Source organism: Anneissia japonica, unplaced genomic scaffold, assembly GCF_011630105.1.
Source record: "Anneissia japonica isolate Jap-2015-1 unplaced genomic scaffold, ASM1163010v1 scaffold1511_len2985839_cov193, whole genome shotgun sequence".
Classification (NCBI taxonomy): Eukaryota; Metazoa; Echinodermata; class Crinoidea; order Comatulida; family Comatulidae; genus Anneissia; species Anneissia japonica.
This window is the reverse complement of record NW_022685291.1, coordinates 1,041,174-1,063,522: the sequence shown is the minus strand read 5'-3', so window position 1 is coordinate 1,063,522 and position 22,349 is coordinate 1,041,174. Positions and strand designations below refer to the sequence as shown.

Below are 22,349 nucleotides of genomic sequence, written 5' to 3'. Positions count from 1 at the left end.
TGTAACTTCATAATAAAATGTCAAATTTAAATGATTCTTTTACCATTTTATAGCTCTCATTTTACTGTTTAACCCTGTATTAATAACTAAAAATTGATTTTTGCGATGTGTGACTGGTTTGGCTTGTCTTTGCCACATTTTGTAAACTAATGGAAATTTTTTTTTTTTTAATTATAAATTTGGTGAAGCAGAAAAAATGGATGCGCAAGGGGACGAGAAAGCAGTAATTTTTTTTATTTGACATATTAGATTAGTAAATTGCTCACTAACCTTGAATCATCTCACCATTCTTGTACCATTGGTAGAAAAGTGGGCCCTCACCATATGCTTCACAAGCTAATACAACTGTATCATTATCCATCACCTGGTCCATTGATACTGGGTGGCGAACAATAACCGGTATCTCTGAAAGTGAAATGAAGATTAATTTCATCAAGAAATTATCAAGTTAAGATTACTCAATTAATACATTGTTTGGACAGGAGAAGATACATTTGTATAGTGTACACCGACTTAAAAATAATTGCTATTTATAATAACTATTTATGGGCATAGGCTGGGGTGAACCCCCTCCCCCATGGCAGCAAATTAGTTCCACTGAGTTAAAATACTAAAAATAACCGTGAAGTTTTCATTGAAATTGAAATTTCAATTTTTGTACCCGGAGTTCCACATTCTCAATATTCGCAACCCCAGCCTATGCCCCTAGTATTTTAAAAAAAAAAAAGAAACTTTATGCATAGAAATATTACATATTTGATTATATAAAAATCTAGTTTACTTTCACCCTGCCATACTGTTCAGTGTTATATTAAAACATAATTTATTATCAGCTGTAAAGTATTAATATTAGCTTACTTGATTCAGGGTTGTATTGTCTTTTGGGAACTGGAAAAAAAGAAAACAAACATAAACATTATAACATTTGATTTTCTACCATTAATGATAATGTTGCAAGTAAACCTTCTCAAAACAAAAATAAGGTAGAAATGTAAGGCCATTCCTACTCTAAACAGTTTTTTTTTAGAAATTTCTATGGCCAGAATAGTAGTTTTCCTTGCGAAAGCTCGAAACCCGATATTATATTTGAATGAAGCATAAATAGGGACATTTTAAATTGCCTAATTTGGTACACCAACCATGGATTTTAGTAATGTGCTTACTATTATACTAGTTAGAATACTACTAGCCATATATCCTGGATATTGGCCTAGTGTACAAAACTATCCTGACCAACAGTCGCTGATCTCACTTTCGCTTAAGCAAATCAACATTTTTTTTTGCATAATAACATGAATGAAAACCCTAAATATCGCTGTAGGTGCTTAATAACTAGACTTAAAGAACATTCTTCATGATCTGATAGTGTTATAAATGATCATATAATACAAAATTGTGAGGCATTCCAATATGTTTTAGGTTTACAAGGTATACTTGAAAATGATACTGTAGCCTGTAATGCAAGTAATAAATTAGGTTTAATATTTCCTAATACTAACACTATTGACAGTTTGTAAAATTGGTCTATACTATTGTTTAAAGAAGCGTTTGCTATACATAGGCTACACCCATTGCTTAACAATGGGCTGAAAGCTTCAAAGGAGCTTTCTTTGTTTTTGTAGGTAGCTTTGATCAGTAGGGTAAGAATGCTTTGATCTTTAGTTTATTCATAGCTATGTCACCTACTAGGGATAATGTTTTGATTGGTCAATCACTTTTGGTAATTTTTTATTCCTGATGATGACATAATTAATGTCAAAATATTGAATCCCGACACGATGGCGTGCATTTCGATACTTGCAGTATGTATTATACTATCTTAAATATCGCTGTCGTAACAATTTTTAAGGGAAATTTATGAGAACGATTGTGGACATATTTTTTATAACATTTTTAATGTGGTTGATTTTGATGTAACATTTTGATATGCTCTAAGTTTATATTAATCAATTTTTAAATATTTGAATAGTTTCATTTGGTTTGCTTGACAACATAGACAGAAGCTCGCAGTATGTTTACATCAAATTGTGCTTGGTTTATTATCGATTAAACAGTTCTACAATATTTAAATAGCTAAGTTTAATGTGAATCTAAGTGAGTCAGAAACACACTGACTCTTTGTAGTAGTAGTAAAACTAGTATTAATTCACGAAGCACAAATCAACAAATGCAATGCTGTTTTCCATTATGTCTGTGAGATACCTTATTTACAATTAACATAAAGTACACATTACGGAACATCATAAAAAAGCAAATTAAATAATATAGATACATACAAAACATTATTATTATACAGTATGCAAAAAAGTAAAATAATGTATACCTAACATTTTCCTGCCAATTTACCAAGTTTGAAGCTATTTTTTTTGTTGTGTGTGTGATGTTTTGGCAATAAACAGAATAAGAATAAGAAGGATAATTTAAGAGTCACTCCTAGCAATGAAGTGATAACGTCACAATTCATTAGACATGGGACTTTAGCAAGAAATTGGAAGCTGAATACAATGAGTGAAATAGACTTAAAATAAAAATACTATTTTTAAAAAACTTACCAACTTCCACCTTGGCAAAATATGTCCATATCTTTTCTCTGCCACTTTCAATCTTACATTTGTAATGTCCACTGTCATTAACATTCACTTGTTTGAACTGTTGATTAAAAAACCCCAAATTATCCATCGTTATTCATAATTTCATAAATTTGTATATTTAGGTCAAGGATTGTCAGTGGTGAATGTATAAGTAACAACCTGTTTCCTTAACAAAACATTTACAAAGAAATACAAACACAAACGTAGAACAGGAAGTAAATTGGTTAAAGTTCAATACAAAACAATACCCTACTCCTTTCTAAATATACCGTATTATATACAGTAATGAGTTTCTGTTTAATATCTCTCCAAAGAACATATGTAAAGATCAATAATGGAACGAAAGTATATTAAAAAAAATCCAAATTACATAGATTTCTTTAGCTTTACTTACTACAAGCTTTTGGTTCGTCTTGCCCGGTATGGCAACCGGAGCGAGATTCTCTCCATCTGATTTCATAATGTACCATTGAAACCATGGTTTGAACTGGCATATGACACTACATTCAAGAACGATTTCATTCCCCACGTCTGCTGTTACAGACAACGGATGCTTTGTTACCTCTAATGTTGACATCATAAATTCTGATAAAAACGAACATTTAATTATATTTGTTAGATTCATATTTATTAGCAATTTTTTGTTTAAAAAAATTAATTTAGAACTATGGGAAACGTCATTTAAATTAATTTTATCTGCTTTTTGATTAAATGTAGGCATATACATAATTAAACCATATAATCGATACATGTATAAACAAAAAAGAAAAGATTCATGTGGATGAATGAATGAATTAAAAAATAATAATAACAGAATAAATGGATACTTGGATGTATAAATTAAGTTTAATGGTGGATTGAATGAATGAATGTATAAAATGGAAATAATTATAAAAAAAAAATATATTAATTAATTTATTTATTAATTATACCATATTTAAAGAGGTTAATTCTTGCAGCACAAAGCTGACTAGAAGAGGTCCTCTGTATTTCAACTTTGAACTCAGCCCATGAATAAAACATAAGTATGTTAATGATTGAAATAAAAGAATAAAGGAAACTGATTGAATGACTATGTTATTGGAGGAATAATTGAAAAAAAGAAAATAATGAATCATAAATAATAGATGAATGTTTGAATAAAAGAATGAATAAATAACTGGTGATACCTTGTGCTATTTCAACTTTCAACTCGGCCCAATGTGTAAAACAGTAACTGACCACTCTCCCTTCCCGGTCATTGTGTACTCTGCATGAATAAAATCCAGCATCTTGCTTGGTAACCGGATTAATTTTCAACACCCGGTGGTTTCCATTTGGAACCGTTATTGCCTCCGACTGACAAGCCTTGAACCATTGGTAGCGAGGGAATGGGAAGCCTCTTGCATGACAAGAAAACGAGGCTGTTGAATCCCTTCCCTCATCAATTGTAACACCAACAGGTTGCTGAATAATGCATATATCTTCTACAACAGAGAATACAGGACAAAAATGATGAAAATGTGTTTCTGTATAATACAGAAATGGTATAAAGTCATTTTAATCCTTTTAGTACTGATCATCACAGCTATGGATGTACAGTTTTTACAAACAGTAGTGAATTGGGTGTAAGGGGCTCTGGATAGGGGTAATACCTTGGTAGTTTGGCATGCTGCACCCTAATTGATAGGGTGGACGGGCACCACTGGTCCTCATCTATCTCCTAAACTCTCACATGCTGGCTCCAAGCGCCACACCCTGGCAAACCGCTTCAGCTGGCGGACTGAACCACGTGAGGAGGTGATGTTGACACAGCATCACAAGGCGAATGGACTTCGAATGAGGTCACCGGCTAGGGCGGACGAACTCCTAGGAGTTTAACGGCCATGTGTCCAGGGCCAAAGCGAACCTCCAAGTAACGGAGGACTTCGGTTGTGGCTAACGGCCTGGAGAGGGATGGGCACCGCCAGGCCATACTGCCCAAGACTCACCATGATGAACGCAACCAATCAAAATTTCATACCGGATCAGACGTCACCCGGGTTACTAAGGTCCGCGCCTACCGTCACACATCAGGGCGGAGGTGAAAAGTATGTGACTGATGTATTAAGCGATAGTGTATTGAACAATAGGATATTAAGCAACAGGATTCGAACTAGGAACAACATCACCATTGAGGTAAAAGAAAACTGGATTGAGAAACAATGCCAAGACATTGAATATAGCCTTAAAAGGAACAACAGTAAGAAGGCGTATCAATTAGTGAAAGACTTGACGAGAACGAAACAAGGACTACCATTCAGGATAAAGCAGGGAACAACTTAACAGAAAACCAAGATATAATGAAGCGATGGACAGAGTACTGCTCTGAACTGTATAACTACCTAATTAAAGGAAACCCAGAAGTACTAAATGTCCCACCAGCAAACAACATCGACAAACTTCCCATTCTCCGGGAGGAAGTGGAAACAGCAGTGAAATCACTGAAGAGGGGGAAATCTGCAGGAGTGGACAATGTTCCAGCAGAATTGTCATCTCTATTTTCTTATATGTATGTGAGTCGTGGACTCTGACAGCTGAGTTAGAGAAAAAAATTCAGGCCATGGAAACGAGATGCTTCAGAAAGATCCTTGGTATCTCCTATAAAGACCGCATCACAAACGAAGAGGTAAGGAACAGAACAAGACAAGCGATTGGGCCATACGAAGATCTGTTGACCATTGTAATGAAAAGAAAATTAAAGTGGTACGGTCACATATCAAGATCGGAAAACGGAGGATCGAGAAGGATGGAACTGGTTGCTAGGTCATCTACAGTGCCCCAACGGTCAACTTGACTATGGGATGATGATGATGAGTAAATTGTTTTGACACATAAATCTACTAAAATTAAAAGATATCAATAAATATCAATAATGTATTTTTAAAATAACCTAATTGGTTCTTTAATATATAGACTAAATTGTTTTGAAACTTACACATGACATGTATTTTTATATATTCATCCATTAATTCATTAAACCCACCTAAATTTTCTAATTTTTTTTCAACTCATCCTTCCACAGTTATAGTCTCGTATTGTACATGCCATGCATATATAAGGTTTTGTCCCAAAAGATTAAGATCCATTCTCTAAGCTTGGAGTGTATTGCTGTGTTGTGTGCTGGGGCAGATTGAAATTCAGCTGGCCCAAGCACCCTAAATTTTGTTAATGCTACAAATGGGGGAAAAAGAAAATTACCTTCCAAAATTAAGTTTGAGAGAATCTCATTTCAAGCCATCTAGAGGTGACATAGTCATAAAATTTCAGACCTCAGATATGACCAAGTTGGGACTTAGTTGGTCTGGACTATCAATCTGTAAAATTCCCTTCCAAATTCCCCATCTGTTTTTAATTCCTTTACCCACAACTGGACAATGTCCTACTTCAACAAAATGGTATCAAACACTGATCCGATTTTTTTTTGTGCAAATCCTTTTTTGGGTGATACCATTTCCTCTTTGGGTGATACATACCAGATGGAGTCTGGAGCAACAGTAAAGCTGGTTCATTCTCAATCCTCTTGAGGTAATAAATGAGCTGCTCCACCGTTCTGCCATGATTTCCCAGAGAAGCAAGCAGTGCCTTAGATGGACTTCTCTTCTCCAATCTCTTATTGGCAAACCATTCAACATCAAGGAGTCTAGATAAAGATATTAAAATACACATATTCATGCTTATGATTTACTTTTGCCTACTATATAACAACATTTTTTTAAGCATTCATGTAGGCCTTCATATATCAGCTCTTTTTAAAGTTTGAACTCTCTTGAATATTTTAGTGTTTTAAATTTGTCTTTTTTATGCAGTTTTATATATATTTATATATTCTTTTCATAATCTTTTACATTTGTGTGGCGATTTGGGTTAAGTGCACTCTTTTAACTTCTGTTCGGTTTCAAATGAATTTCTTTTATTTTTAATAGTCAATTAAAGCTATCTTGAACCTAAATTTCCAATGCAAGAGGGTGTGGTTGTATACAAAACATAAATTTGAAATATCAGCATGTTACTACTACTTCACGGTTTATTAAACTTACGTGTATGGAGTATCTGGCAAAGCATCGATGAGCGCCCTCCAGTTTTTAGTGTGATCAGCAGAGTCAAGTTTAGTAATTAGACTGCTAATAATGACAGAATTTAGCTCCAATATACAATCATTTGGATTCACCCTGGCCGACGGTGGGTAGTCCTCATAGTCATAATAGTCTTGATTCATAATGGAAGTTGTCTCTTGAGTATTGAAGCTAGAAGACCAATTAAATATACTTGATTTTAATTTTATTCACTGTAACCTCCTATAGGAAAGATGAGGCAGAAATTCTTTCGCTAGACAATTAATAAATTACCGTATTTATTTGAAAAAATTCCCCACTTTGAATAAACACCCCCGTTAGACCCTCATTTTGAACAAAGCCGCATCGAATAAATTTCCCGGGAAGTGGGGGCTTGACCTGTCCAATGGAGGCTTAAGCCCCCGTTCTGGCCTCTTCTCCATTCTCGAATCTCTGTCCTTCCGCCTACGCGTTCCGGATCTAGGCCTAGGCCTAAGCTTGATCATAAAACAATGCCCAAGGATTGGTTTGTTGAATTAATGTCAAATTTACTGAAATTGTAAATACCTACTCTTAGTACAGGCGATTCAATACTTCCCGCATTATCTCTACACTTCACTCGTTCCAAAACAAATCGTATAGTAGGCCTATACGACACCGAAAACCTTGACGAAGTAGGCCTACGACTTCGAAGTCTTGGCGTGTTTCGTCGCTTCCGATTTCAAGCTCGTGTGACGTAATCAGGTAAGGGGTTTCCCCTGAAATTTATTCGCGCACCTCATCACATAATCACAATTACAGAAATAACAAATTAATAGCACGAAACCAGGGCAGCTCTGGGGGCGTCCGGGGATGCTTTGTTATAATAATTTATTATGGTTGTAATTATTGATCTAATTAAAACACGATTTACAATATAGGTGTTTATAATGCGGTTAGAATGCCATTTTTGGACTAGAATTTTTAATACTATCAAAATCCCAGGAGCCCTGTCATACGTCCAGTACCGTACTTTGTATAGAAATCATGATAATGTACGAAATGGAGGAAATTTAAATGAGAATCGTCGAAGCGTGTGGTGTTTGTCCCATAGACATATTATGTGCTAAGACGTGCTCACAATAAAGCACATTTTTTTGCTGCGCGCAATTAGTGCGTGTTCAGAAGTTGCGCATGGGAACGCGAATGTTCAAATTTCGATTGCATAGAATAATGTACTGAGCAGCTAGATTTTTACACGTTTTCTTATTAAAATAACGAAATACAACTGCAAGATATAATTAAATATATTATTTGTAACTGTACTCATTCTTTTCGGTCGATTATCGTAAGTACGAGTAAGTCTCGTGTGTTGGATGGTTTGTAGAATTGTTTTGAAACTTTCCGGGGATGCTTTGTTATAATAATTTATTATGGTTGTAATTATTGATCTAATTAAAACACGATTTACAATATAGGTGTTTATAATGCGGTTGGAATGCCATTTTTGGACTAGAATTTTTAATACTATCAAAATCCCAGGAGCCCTGTCATACGTCCAGTACCGTACTTTGTATAGAAATCATGATAATGTACGAAATGGAGGAAATTTGAAAAATAGTAAGAATATTTCTACTTTTAATTTTAGTCTAGGCTAGGCCTAGGCCCTAGGCCTAGCCTAGGGCCTAGGCCTGATATTAAAAGAAGATATGGGCACTGACAAACCAGGCCTCTATGGGGCTAGCCTATAGGCTAAATACTAGCAGGCCTCAGGGCCTAAATGTTTATACTTTGTTTCTATTATCGTTATTACCACAACTGTAGCTGTCTAGGAAACTCAATTACAATGTGAATGGCACTACAGTTATACTTTTATACAGTGGCGTATCTAGGCCTAGCAGTATTAAAATGGTGGGGGGAGGGGGCGACCAAAATATGAGGGGGCGTGGAATTTATTTTCGGTGGCCACGCCCACTGAAAAATATTGCTTCCTAGATTCCCTAATACACGTTAACCGTGACAGCATAAGCATAAGCCTAGCCTAATTTTTTTGCTTCGAAGTTTTCGAATGGGGGAGCGACTGGGGGCGCAAGCTTTTTGTGCCCCCTTGGGTACGCCACTGCTATGACCACGAGGATTCGCTGATACGCCACTGCAGTTATACCCTATTCAGACTACACTCTCTTGCGATCGGTTGCGATGTAATCGGTGGTAATCCAAAAATTATTACTCCCGATCGCAATAAACGAACGCATTCAGACCAACACAAGCAAACTTTACATTCTAGGGCCTAGGCCTCCAGTGTCTAGGCCTATGTTGCCTGACCTCAGCCAAACAGTACCTGTGGAATTCGTTGTGATTCGTTGCGATCAGATTCCGTGGTAATCGGGAGTAATAAAGATTGTAGCACCCAATCGCAACGGGTAACAATTGCGATATCGATTACATCGACTACTATTGGTGAGCTTTCACACACGATTTTACTTTGCGATTGGGTGTCGCAATTGCTACAACCGATCGCAATGCGATGCTAGTCTGAATGGGGTATAAGTGTATCTAGCATATCTGTATCTATAATACACTTACTAGCGATGCCTATTAGCCAGGGAAGACAGGCCTGCCTAGTCTAGGCTTTTAGTTAATAAAACGGACGCAGTCAATAGGCATAGGGCCTAGTATCAATCTACTTTTTATTTTATATACAAAAATTATTAATATTAATATTTATACAGACAAATTACACAACGATGACGGATGAACAAAGTGCAAGAATGTCCCACCTGTACCAAGAAATTTCACCAAAGGCCGAGCTTTTTCGCTCTAAGCTTATCGAAGATTTTCACCTCTTGGAGAGTTTTGACGAACAAGGCCTAGTGGATGCTCCAGTACACTATTCTAAAGACATTGCAGGTAAAATTAAAATTTACACTCATGTCATATGGTACATTTCTTTTTTATCTTAATAAGTTAATGCAATTGGGCCACTTTGATAAGATGGACGCGTGCTAATTATCGAAGTAAAAGTAAGATTGTATAGGCTAAGGCTTACATGTATGACATACACCAATTAAAATGCCTATTATTTTCAGCTAAAATGTATCAAAATCAAATTTTCAATTTTTTTTCAGATAAAGATTTTCTGAACAAAGTGATGATGGACAACGCAAATGAATTGATAAAATTCCAAGTATATTCAAGTAAAGATAAATCTCAAATCAAAATGAGCGATAGACGAAAAAATCGTGTAATAAACAAAAACGCAAAAAATCCACCTTTGGATATGTGGGCACATTTCGTTCTTGAGAGTATCCTTTGTCAATCAAACATGGTGGACCAGGCTGTCTATCATTGTTTCAACTGCGGCCATATGATAATGATTACTAATAATTATTATTATTGTTATTATTATTATTAGGCTTATTATTATAATTATTAACTATTGATGTGCTTCACAAAAAAACTCTATCAATCACCATCATCATCATCATCATCATTATCATCATCATCATCATCATCATTCTTATTATCATCCACCTACTTCCTGTAATATTCATCATCTTTAAACATCCTGACATCATACACACCATTAATCGCCATCATCTTCTTAATTATGCCGTCCTTTTCACTTTGTATTATAGTTTATTATCCATGACGTTATAAACAGGCTCTTTATTTCAGAACTTCATGCTGTTGCTCATCTTAACGAATTCTATTGCGCTTGGTGTACAGTCAGGTGAGTTCTGTTGGTCGTTTTCAAATTATTTCCAACTATCCCGCCATGTTCATAAAGCCGGTCACTCGATACCCCCGACGGCACAGTCATCGACCGACGCGATTCTACGAAGAAAGCAACGCTACGACGCGTGCACAACGGATCGTTTTTAATGACGATCCGTTCAGACTGCCACCGACAATCAGCGAGGGTGTCGCGTCGTCAACGCTCACACACAGGGAGCGGAGTTTGAATCGTCGTCGTACGACGCAAAGAGTTCCCGGCTCTCCAACGTTCCCGGCTCTCCGAGGATTTTCTAGCAACAATTATACAGTACTAGTATCAGGTGTTTTTTATTTCTTTTTTGGGGTCCGAAATTATGGGCTAAGGTTTCTCATGACCTAAAAAATAAATTCACATTGAATAGTTTAAATACCACATTAAGAAGTATTTAGTCTCTGTGTACGGCAATTAATTAACTTAACCTCTCTTCTTCCATTTCTATTTGAGTCTTAACAATAATGTGTCTGGTCTTGTATTTTCTAAAAGCATATATAAAACTGGATTGGAATTATTATTATTAGTATTTGATTTGAGTTAGACTCACGGGCCGAAGATACTATCTTAGTACCGGTAATTAAGTATCGTTATAATGTTTTTGGTAATTTTTTTTTGGGGGGGGGGGGGAATGGGGGAACGGTTTTCAACAAAAAGGGGATGACCCGCTTCCCCCTCCCCGCTGCCACCACCCCCGTGATAAAGGCTGAGGACTGACCGAACATTTCTTTCGAAAATATATACAGTGTTCAATAGTCTACATGCCTTGTTTTCATAGTTTTTTGTTTCAACGACAGATATATAGTTCTAACAACACACGTGGATTTAAAATGATGAAAATTTGAGACTTTAAACCTCCTCCCATATTGGTAAATTATTACAGAATATACAGGAAATTCAGACAGGCCTATTTCGGAAACCATTTTTCATCATCAGCGTGTGGCTTGCTAGTTAGGTATACTTATTGATAGTAACTTACACCCATGTATGTAAATTTTATTATGCGTACATTGTTACTAAACATTGCCCATAGGCGGAGGTTTTTTTTTATTGAGGAGTGTTTCAATATGGACCATTTAATTTCTATTTAATGTTGGGCCTATATATTCGAGCACTTATATATCTATCTATTTCCTTACATGTGTTTACGGTGCTACATACCAAACCTATATAATAAACAAATGTAAATTTTGAACTTTAAAGAAGATGAATCTGGGGGAGCCGAAATAAAGTTCCCCCAAACCAGAACCTTGATTTATATAAAAATATTGATATATTTCTGTTCTTGTACACAGACAAATGTGTTATAGTAGGACATCACTTACAGTAGTTTAGGATCGAGGTTTAATGTACCGTACTCGCGCGAATAAGCGCCCGGGCGCTTAAAATATTTTTGGACTTTTGAGGGGCGCTTATTCAAACGGGGCGCTTATTTAAACGGGGTGCTTATGAAAACAGAGTGGGAATTGAGGGGCGCTTATGGAAATAGATGAAAATCGAGGGGTTCTTATGGGAAATTATTAAATTCAAGATGCACTTTGTGAATGAAAAAAGGATTATATAAGGACATTACGAATGGTGGTCAGAAAAGATAATCGTCCAGAGAACATGGCTCATGACAAGAATGCGTGAATATTTACATAACAGCAAAATAGCAGATGCTAGTGGTTAGCTTGTTGGCCATCGGCCGATTGAGATTAGCAGGATGGCAGGATCATTGTATTTTTTCTTGAAAACTCAGATGATAATGTACAAGGTCGGGGAAAAATTAGGAGTAGGACTAGGCATAGACAAATATGTAAAAAGAGTAAAGTTGAAAATATACTGTCTGTCCAAGGATCGGAGCTCTCATCTGTCCAAGAGAAATATCCTCATTTTGATATTGCCAAAGAAGAATGTGTTTCCACTCTATAGCTCAAATCATGCCAACAACCATAGTCCCAGGATTGATTGGATTATTGACTTGCTAAAAAGAAAATCTTATGAGGGGGCGCTTATTCGAACGGGGCGCTTATGGAAATTTTCACGTTAGGAGGGGCGGTTATTCGAGAAGGGCGCTTATTCAAACGGGGCGCTTATTCGCGCGAGTACGGTAGTAGAACTTATTCTTATATCAGTCAATATTTTAACCAGGCCGTCGGAACTGCGCCGGTCGCACCGTCTTTGGCCCGACCACTTTTTCTTAATCCTATTAGATTACAGGCCTCCCTCCATACCAAATAAAAATCACTTTCGGGACCGGGGTTTTAGTGGTCTTTACCAGCTTTGGTCTCTAATTAGAATCGCTCTAGGATAATTAAAGACCGGTTCTAAAAGTAGTTTTTCAATATCTCTATTTATAGGGAAATCATAAAGAATGATATAGTAAATGTAAGATTGTTGGAATGGATGTACAGTCACTGTATGCTGTTACTAATGTTTCTCGGTAGTCACATATCAAGTCCTGCGCTCGTTCTACCCAAATCATAATCATCACTATAGGCCAATATTTTAATATATTTATTGAATGAAGGAAACATTTTTTATTTGGGTATGCCAAAACCATGATATTATACATTATGGTTGAATTTTTCTTCAAGTTTTTTAGAATGGATTACTTTAAGTCTTGCGCTCTATTTAATTTTAGAAATACAATGTCCTACTAAAACTATAGTATTGGCATTAAATATGTACACAGAACATCGGTTTTTGGTGTATATTAGTTTGATGTCTGTAGTCTGTAATAACTAAAACCACTACACATTTTAAAAGTAGTATGAAAATTTTCAGTTTTGGTGTCTAATAGAATCCCTATATTAAATACCGGCACAGGGGTCCCAATTTGGGAGAATCCACATCCGGGAGATTTGTTTACATCAGTTTTCTTACGACATCTAAATATCTCTTATCTCTGGAAAGATTGTAACCTTTTCGTCTGCAGTTGGCTCAACATGAATTACACAGGAGCCATTGAGCTTCAACAAACTACCGGATTTCTGGGTTGTTTTGCAAGGTATTGCATGGCTCAACTATTTTTGACTAATAGGGATTAATTGGTAAACATCGCACACAAATCATACGACGTCACTGACGACGCCGGGGACGGCAACTCAATTTTGAGTTAAATTGTTCTAATAAAGTTATACTTAATAACTTCTAATGACGAACTATTGTCTTCAGTTGTCTTTGTTGGTCATTCAATTGTCATTTTAACTATTTTCTCGGTGATATTACCATTCTCAATAATCTATAAAACACCCACATAACAACGTCACGTTAGATCGATCGGTGGGGACGCCGTGGTGACGGCGGTAGGGTTAATTTTTGTCGGAAGGTATCAAAATGATAAACAGTTTCGTTGGACTAATTCTTGCTTATGTTAACCACCTGCTTGCCTAAGATTATACTGACACTTGTTTCAAACGAAATAACTGACAATTTTGGTTTGTATCAATGTTTTAATAAGTACATAAAATTGTTAAAAACGATCCGTTGCGCGCGTCGTGTGGCGTTCTTCATAGCATCACATCGGCAGTGGCGTAGCTAGAGGTTTTGACGCCCGGGGGCAAGAGTAGAAAATTGCGCCCCCTTTCCCCCTAATTATAATTATAATATTTTGAAATAAATTGATATTGGTTATATAGACTTTAAGCATATCCGTACTGTACGTCCATATCATGCACTGTCTAAATAACATTATTTATACCCGAATAACTATTATTATTCTAGATCTCATATGTTCTTTCTTACCAGGGGTGGCGCCAGGATTTGCCCGAGGGGGGGGGGGGGGGGGGAGCGGTCTGCCCCGACGAGGGGGAAGATTTCCTTGACGAGAACAAAGTGGGCGTGATCTTCCGAAGTGGTCTGGGGTTTGGGGAAGAAGCCCCCGAAATTTTTGAGAATTTATGGGTTTCAGAGGCTCATTTAATCGGAGTCTACTAATACAGTATGTACAAAATACATATTTTTTTTTTTCTCCCCAACGAATTATAGTTTTCTCAACGGCCGGGGATGGGCAGTATCCCCGAAGGGGGCCTGGCGCCACCCGTCCTTCTTACTATTGAAACTGCATGTTCGAAACTTTAACATTTATCCTAATTTGTAAGGCTGTTGTATTTATCGCATACAGCTTAGTATTCTTATTCTCTAAATTTATATTATAGTGGAGTCTTGTAAGTTGCTGAATTTTTAACCTTGTTTAAACTCGCAACTGAATTTTGTGTGCTTTTGCATCAGCAAATAAGTTAATAACATGATCAAAGTTAGCAATGTTGTCTGCTTCATCACGCTCAATACTGAGATATGGCAGGATGAGCTTTAGTCATGTAGTCATTACATAATAGAATTTTTTTAAAAGAGAGAAAACGGTCGAAATGGACTGAAAAGAAATCACAATCTCTAAATTTACCAATAAAAACAACTACATTCAGATTCTTATTATTAACTGGAAAATATTCATGCCTGAACGACATACATCAATTTCGTCGTGTTTTTTCTAAAAAGTGCTATTCTTTTTACTATCATTTTTCCATTTCAGCGCCTCCAAACCTGGCGCCCGGGGCACGTCCCCCATCCCCCTTGACTGCCCTAGCTACGCCACTGAATATACTTAATGATATAGGCTTTTATGCTACCAACAATCGTAATAGATAATTTGAAATAAATGTAAGCGTAATAATCGTTGAAGAGAGTCACTAATGGGCACTGACCTCAAAAGTACTGTAGAAGTACAGAAATAGTGTTTTGTTGATGCAGACAAAATATGGGTATATAGAACGACTACGAAATAGGTGTGATATCGAAATTCCAAAAATGCAAAATGTTCTAAAGTTATCCTGTTTTCTTTCCTCTATTTCTTACGTAAACCCGGATTTAAACTTTTAAAAACGTTTCTACAGTGTGTATTTAGGCTTCATCAGTACTGTATTGCGAATGCATCAAGAGTCAATTAGGCAATGAACTGAATAACGCTTTTGTATCATCGGCACACCTTTTTAGTGTAGCCTTAAGCTGGTTTTCCACTAGGCGAATTTATTCGCGCGAATCAAAGCGTCGGCTCGCTTCCTGAGCTCTGTTGCGCATTCTTTCGCTTCGCAAAAACTCCGATAGGAATGTGAATGCGCATGTGCATAAGCCGACGCTTTGGATTCGCGAGAATAAATTCGCCTAGTGGAAAACCAGCTATACGACGACTAGGCAATAAGTAACTGATATAGAGAAAACACAAAATTAAAAAATAATATGTTTGCCTCAATAATATGTTCTCCCTCATAAATGAACATAACCTGATGAAAAAAAATCAATGGGAAAACTAAGGGAAAACTACATTGAAAAAATGGGGGAGGGGAAATAGCTGGGGGAAATAATTCTCCAGGTGGAAAAATTCCGTGTGGAAAATTAGCAGGTGGCAAGTAGACACCGCCGTAGTGCTAATTTATGTAAAGTAAAGCCTCAACAACCTCGATTTTGAGTCTACTAAATTAACAGTTTCCCAGACTGTCCCAGATATAGCTAGAACTAACATAATCTTTAGCGTTTGTTGATAGCAGATTAACTTTTTTTTGCGTACAAACCTAACATGCACACTTTCATCTTCTATACAATAGGAGCCATGTTCACACGCGTGATCTTCCCTTAAAATAAAAATCAAATTTAAAAGTAAATAGAAAAAAAAAACGTTTCTCATAAAGTACAAAAATTTCTCTGTGGATAAATTTGAAACTAATAAAAAAAAAAAAAAACATTTTAAAAAAAATGTAAAATACTTATTTAGAATTAATTAACAAAAACATTAGAAAATTAAAGATTAAATACATTAAAAATAACAAGCTTCTGTTCTTTTGACTTTTGCTAATTAATATAGGCCTGTACAGTATTCTTTTTTTCAATACGGGATTGCGTTTTTGTTTTCATTTATAATAGAAAAATTATCTATCAAATGATTTAATTTAATTATATTATTTGTTTTTAATTTTATTTTTTCACAGGGTCAGGTATCGTAACTCCATTGGCTAAATTTGGCCCACGGGCCGCCTATTAAGAACCATGCTCTTACACTTTTGGAGTCCTTAGGAGGTCGGTTTTACCCACCATAACCAGAACCAAAACCATACTGATAAATTTTTAATAACGCGTCAGTGATTTACGTACTGTACTTATCTGACTGCGTGCGCGTGTGTTTGATACTAACTGACAACTGTTTAGTCACATAACGGTAGGTTGTGACAGTGAACGCACAAGACTGCACGCGCCTCCAAGGCTCTCGGTGAATTTGGTTCTCAAACGAGATAACGAAAGCTCTCTAATGACTCAAGTTACTGCATGACCGTTTTATATTTTTAATAAAACTAATCTTCTAATTTTAAATACATTTCCCCCTGAATTCGTGATTATTCGTCATCACGCCTAGACTAAATGCGTGATGAATTATGATCACGCATGTGTTTCTGCAAAAGCGTGTTACATTCAAAATCACTTTGAAATGCGGGACCGTCCGCACGATACGAGACAATTGGTAACTAATGGCTCAGACACTAAGAGATCCTTAGGGGAGAAGAAAGTTACTGTTTGAGCTACTGTAGTCCACGCTTTTGGGCGCTCTGATCTTCATGAAATAGCTATATAAATGATTTTATATATTATGTTATTTTTACCCTTCCTCCAGAGGTATCTGGTAACACTAATCCTGAGCTTGATGGCCTGAGATTCGCTTTGGAGATATTTGACTACTGTTCATTAATCCTGTTCATGATGGAGATCATTCTGAAGTGGATCGACTGCTTCTGGACCTTCTGGGGAAATGGATGGAATATCTTCGACTTCATTGTTACCGTCGGGGTAAGAGAGTTATACTTACACAATAGAACTTTCTGTGTGTCAATCAAACTGAACCATTGACCAATCAAAATAGCCAGCCCGTAGCCAGTGGGGTTCGAGGTGTTCGAAAGAAACCCCCTCCCCCTTTTCCAGAAGTGTCTTTTTAAATTATTGAAAAGTATCATTTGCATGGAATTTGTTGAAATTAACTTCAACAAAGTTGGCATTTTTATTGCCATTTCCGGACATCTGAGGTGTTATATCTTTAAAGTTTACTCAAGCCATGGTGGGGCTGAGGTGGGTGGGAACTCAAAGTGCCCTTTAGTGAAAAATTAGAACCCCCCCCCCCCTTTAAAAATCATACGGGCTTGGTTAGTGGAACGCTTACAGTAACTGAAAACGAACAAATGTCAAAACTGTTTATAAACGCACCGTTCAAATCAAATAATTTACTGACAGTGACCGACGGTGTATGCCGAAAAGCGCAGAAAGTTAGTAGGCCTATATAAATTTTTAACCAAAAGTTAAAAGAGAGTTAGTGAACGGGCTCTAAACTTAACTATAGTCAAGTTATGAAAATGCTACATGAATACTCTGATGTGTTTTGCTTTTCCTGTGTGTATGTGTTTTTTTTTTTTTTTATGTGCAGTCGTTTGTTCCCGAATTGATCGCATTCACAGCCGGCGATCTAAAAGAGGTGCGCGTGATCGTCAATAACTTACGTGTGTTCCGTATTCTACGTTCTCTGAAGATGGTCTCTCGCTTTAGACAGGTTCGCCTCATCGCTTTAGCAATTACCAAAGCTTTTAATGTAAGTTAAGAGTTGTATACAATATGTGTATATGTATAAAGTATATATGTTCAATCAAATAACAAACGATGCGGTTAATTTGCCGCAATTTATTAAAATTGATGAACGTTTTCTCAAGTGGTACAGAATGGAGTTTGAGTAGAATATTTTAAGTAAGGTTTATGATAAGTTTAACTATAGACAGTAATAATCAAATAAATTGCGACCACCTCGTTTGTTAATTTGATTGATAGCCTATATAGATTTGCCTATGTAACACCTGTCTCTTATACACATCTAGATGTGTATAAGAGACAGTATATATATATATTTCACTTTTCATTGCATGTGCCACTGTGTGATATCTGGTAGGATAATTGCTTTATTTTAGGCAATGACGTTTATCATGCTTCTTCTGTTCACGTTCGCCTACATTTTTGCCATCGCCGGCGTGATCTTTTTCGACAATTATTCACGATCAGATCGCGAAGATCTTATATACAAGAATAGTTTCAGGTAGGATATAGTGCTCTTATCTGCCATCCTAATTGTTATGATATTATATTAATAATATTAAAAGCTTTCGTGACGATTGCAATGGGCATTTCATTCATGATCGACAAATCTTTTCGCCTACAGTAATCTGGGACGCGCTCTGATTACGCTCTTTCAGTTGTTCACTCTTGATCAGTGGCACAAGGTACTTACTGACATCTGGAAGGTGTCTGACAAATTATTTACGACCTTCTACATCATCCTGTGGATCTGCATCGGTTCTTTCATCTTTCGCAACATCTTCGTCGGCATTATGGGTAAGCATACGCACGAAATTATTATAGGCCTATTACTCAAAAGAATACACACGTTAAGGTCTGTTCACACTATCAAAACTGTGGTATGCCCATATATAGTCATGTTCCTATATATGGTCATAATATGATGTCATCATGACCATATTTAGGTATGTCACATGTTTTTGTCAAATAAAATTTGATAGTCTGAAAAGCTTGATGCGTGTGTTTTATATTCCTAATAGGCCCTACTGTATACGGTATCTGATGTGTCCTTCATGTTTTTTGTTTTTTTAGTAAACAACTTCCAGAACATCCGCAATGACTTATTCGACGAAGTTCGTGAACATGAAACAACACGCAAAATGATCATGGACGCTGAAAAATTTTCCGAAGAACTTAACAAGCATGACATGGGCTTGATTAAAGCCAGGTTAGAATATTAGACAAAAATTGTTCCTACAAAAATGGCCTCCCCACAAACACACCATTCATCTTCATAATAACTGTATATAGCGCTGGAGACACCCTTTTATTTTCATACACATGAAAAAGGAACCTTTGCTGTGTAGCACCGTAAACACAATCTAAACAGATAGATTAATAATAACAGTGCTCGAATATAAAATTAAATGTTATATAATCAATATTTCAACTCACGAAAATATATCTTGCCCTTATTATCATTCATTACCTGCATACTATTCCAGACGCGGAAGCGAGATGCCATCTGCGACAAATGCAGGTGGTGGTCTCATCCCGAGTGATGTTAATGCGAAGAACCAGAAGACGTCATCGGGGTTCAAGAATCAATCTGATCTGATGAAGAGCATCAGTCATCGACTGATGGACACCCAACAGAAATCAAATAGTAAGTACTAAGTAGAGGACTGCTCGATGGCCAGCAATAGTTGCACGAGCACAGTGCCGTAGCTATCCCTTGTGCGGATGCAGGATTAGGCGGTAGGGGCTGTGTGAGAGTCCACCTCAGCCCCTTTATGGTTGGGGCTGAGGGAAGAAAATTTTAGGGATCTCTCAGGCGCGGATCCAGACTTTATACCCTGACTATCGGGCGGGGTCATGAGAAGAGAACGTAATGTTTGCTTGTTCCGTCGCGGGTGAGGGTGTCTTAGGGTCCTTTTTCGGAAAGTTTTGTTTCCCAAATGCTTATAAATACACTTCCGTGCATTATGAGACGTCTATTAATGAATGAATACACTCTGAATTCATAGTTTTTCCTCATTTTACTGTGGACAATTAATAATTATGATGATGGAGATGATTACTGTGTATGATAATAGTGATAAGGAGGAGGAGCCTGACAGGTTCCTGTGCAATATTAATTAACAGGGCCTATGATAATATGAAGTGTCAACCGAGGCCCGTAGCCCGTTCGTCGTTCCATTTTCAATGCACACAATCGGACAACAGTAATTGTCTACAATTTATATGATCAGTACATTCTCGATTGTCATGAAAATATCATCCAAACAATTACGTTATATGCATGCACGGAAGTGGATAGTTTAACCTAAAAGTTTGATATGATGTGTTTCATGTTGTTTGTTGAATGGTCTTTTATGATATTACATTCTGATATGACCACAACATAAGGAAGAACACTTTGTCACCTTCAAAGTTCAGACCCATATACATTAATATTTCCTTTGGTCTAAATCATAAGGAAGTCTACTCTTCAAATGCTTAGCATAGACGGGTACAGAGAATGTTTATTAAATGTAAATCTCATATATCCAAATTCTAGGAAATTACGTTTTATGCATGCACCGACTTGGAATTTTTTTTTTTTTTTTTCTTTGTTGAATGGTCTTCTTTGTTAATATTACAGTATAATATGACCACAATATAAGAAAGTCCATTCGTAAAATGTTTAATAGCACTACAGATAATTTTGAGTGTTTATCAATATCATTATACAAATAAATGTTAGATCCAATTAAAAAAGTAAATAAATAATAAAAAATACGTCTTCAGTGCACGCGCCGACGTGGAAAGTATAATCTTAGTTAATAATATGGTTATAAAATTCATCTTATGACCACAGCTTTTAAGTTATAACTGCTTCTTAAAGGAAAAATAATAATTCTTTCAATAATTGTACTCTGACCATATCCAAACTTGGTAATATATTATTTTACCACCACAAGCTGGGAAAGTAATACAGTGTCATAATTTCAATGCTTAGTGGATATAATTATAAACTTATATTTCGCAGATTCAATGCATATCAATAAAATTACAATATTCAAAATACACATTTTTTACAATTAGATTATTAGACACATTAATACGCAACATAAACTATAAATAGATTTGCGCATAAATTTACCAAAACTAGGAATACCAAAATTAATAAACATATCAGACACATAAACATAACAGATGACCAAGATAAGTAATATTGCGAACAAAGTCAAGCTGATTGCCACAAAGTGAAATAATAAAATTATTAGGAGAAGGATAAAAAGTCAAACACATACTCTTCTTAATGTTATATAAAATATCATGCTCTTTAGCAAAATTTCACATTCATCAATAAGGGCCTGCAAAGCAATACAGGGCTGGCGGAACGTTTTTCAAAGTTGGGTGGGGGGATATGAATGGGAATGGGAATATGAATGAGGGAGATCTGGGTTCAAATTGGTGGGGTGGGGGGAGTGGGTCAATAATTTACCCACAAACCTCAAAACGGAAGGGGGAGGGGTCCGGGGCCTTCTCCCGGGAGAATTTTAATTTCTAGATGGCGGGAAATGAGCTTTCCTGACTTTTGAGCTAGGTGTATTTTAATGACTTAGTTCCTTAAAATTCAAGTGTCCCCCTCTTGAAAACGGTCAGGTGAACTTTCTCATTATTATTACAGTAAATAGGCCATGTTGTAGGCCTATGTGTATACATACATAAAAATACCGTATGTAGTTGCATACGTATTCTTTTTTCCATGAATCGATAAACGCCGAAGATAAGATAATTTTGATTCCAGATGGCGGAAATGAATTTTCCCGACTTCTGAAATGTCTTTAAAATGACTTTTAAGTTCTTCAAAATTAAAGGCTTTCCCCTCTTGAAAAGGATTCATAAATCAATGAACCAAAGAGAAAAGGGGTGCGGGAGGTCGGGTTCTCCTCGGGAAATGTTGATTTCTAAATGGCGGGAAATGAGCTTTCTTGACTTCTGAAATCTTTGAATGACTTTTTTAAGTTCTTGAAAATTTAAGGTTTTCGCCTCTTAAAAACGGTCAGGTGAATTTTCCTTATTCTTATTACAGAAAATAGGCCTTATATGTGTATATCAAGGTAATTCAACAAAAGGACGCACATCTCCGCTCTCGAACATAGCGCGTGCGTACAGTCCTTTGATCTTTACTGTGGCATCGACAATCCGATACTAGTTGCGAGTACAGCCGTCAATTATTAGTCTATGCGTGCCATTCGTTTTATGGTGTTAGTTTTTATTTTATTAATTTTGGGTAATTCGCAATGTCTGTTACATTTGATTTTTTTTTACCGCGAGCTTGTTAAATGCTTCTATAAACTGCAATTT

At 36.3% G+C, this 22,349-nt stretch overlaps 2 protein-coding genes across 2 annotated transcripts in view; one reads left to right on the top strand and one right to left on the bottom strand.

The window, feature by feature from the left end:
* LOC117110983 (mucosa-associated lymphoid tissue lymphoma translocation protein 1-like) overlaps window positions 1-7,388 on the bottom strand; it is a 19,418-nt gene extending 12,030 nt beyond the window's left edge. The window contains exons 1-8 of the mRNA XM_033253842.1: window positions 7,236-7,388; window positions 6,650-6,856; window positions 6,086-6,252; window positions 3,761-4,057; window positions 2,986-3,176; window positions 2,553-2,649; window positions 859-888; window positions 271-405 (exon numbers count right to left, since the gene is read on the bottom strand). Coding sequence (XP_033109733.1) covers window positions 271-405; window positions 859-888; window positions 2,553-2,649; window positions 2,986-3,176; window positions 3,761-4,057; window positions 6,086-6,252; window positions 6,650-6,828 — 1,096 coding nt within the window. The 5' untranslated portion in view covers window positions 6,829-6,856; window positions 7,236-7,388. The remainder of the gene's footprint in view (window positions 1-270; window positions 406-858; window positions 889-2,552; window positions 2,650-2,985; window positions 3,177-3,760; window positions 4,058-6,085; window positions 6,253-6,649; window positions 6,857-7,235) is intronic.
* Window positions 7,293-22,349, top strand: part of LOC117110149 (cation channel sperm-associated protein 2-like) — a 20,156-nt gene continuing 5,099 nt past the window's right edge. The window contains exons 1-10 of the mRNA XM_033252763.1: window positions 7,293-7,408; window positions 9,376-9,553; window positions 9,772-9,948; window positions 10,308-10,376; window positions 17,056-17,228; window positions 17,857-18,018; window positions 18,389-18,513; window positions 18,637-18,809; window positions 19,086-19,221; window positions 19,499-19,659. Coding sequence (XP_033108654.1) covers window positions 9,391-9,553; window positions 9,772-9,948; window positions 10,308-10,376; window positions 17,056-17,228; window positions 17,857-18,018; window positions 18,389-18,513; window positions 18,637-18,809; window positions 19,086-19,221; window positions 19,499-19,659 — 1,339 coding nt within the window. The 5' untranslated portion in view covers window positions 7,293-7,408; window positions 9,376-9,390. The remainder of the gene's footprint in view (window positions 7,409-9,375; window positions 9,554-9,771; window positions 9,949-10,307; window positions 10,377-17,055; window positions 17,229-17,856; window positions 18,019-18,388; window positions 18,514-18,636; window positions 18,810-19,085; window positions 19,222-19,498; window positions 19,660-22,349) is intronic.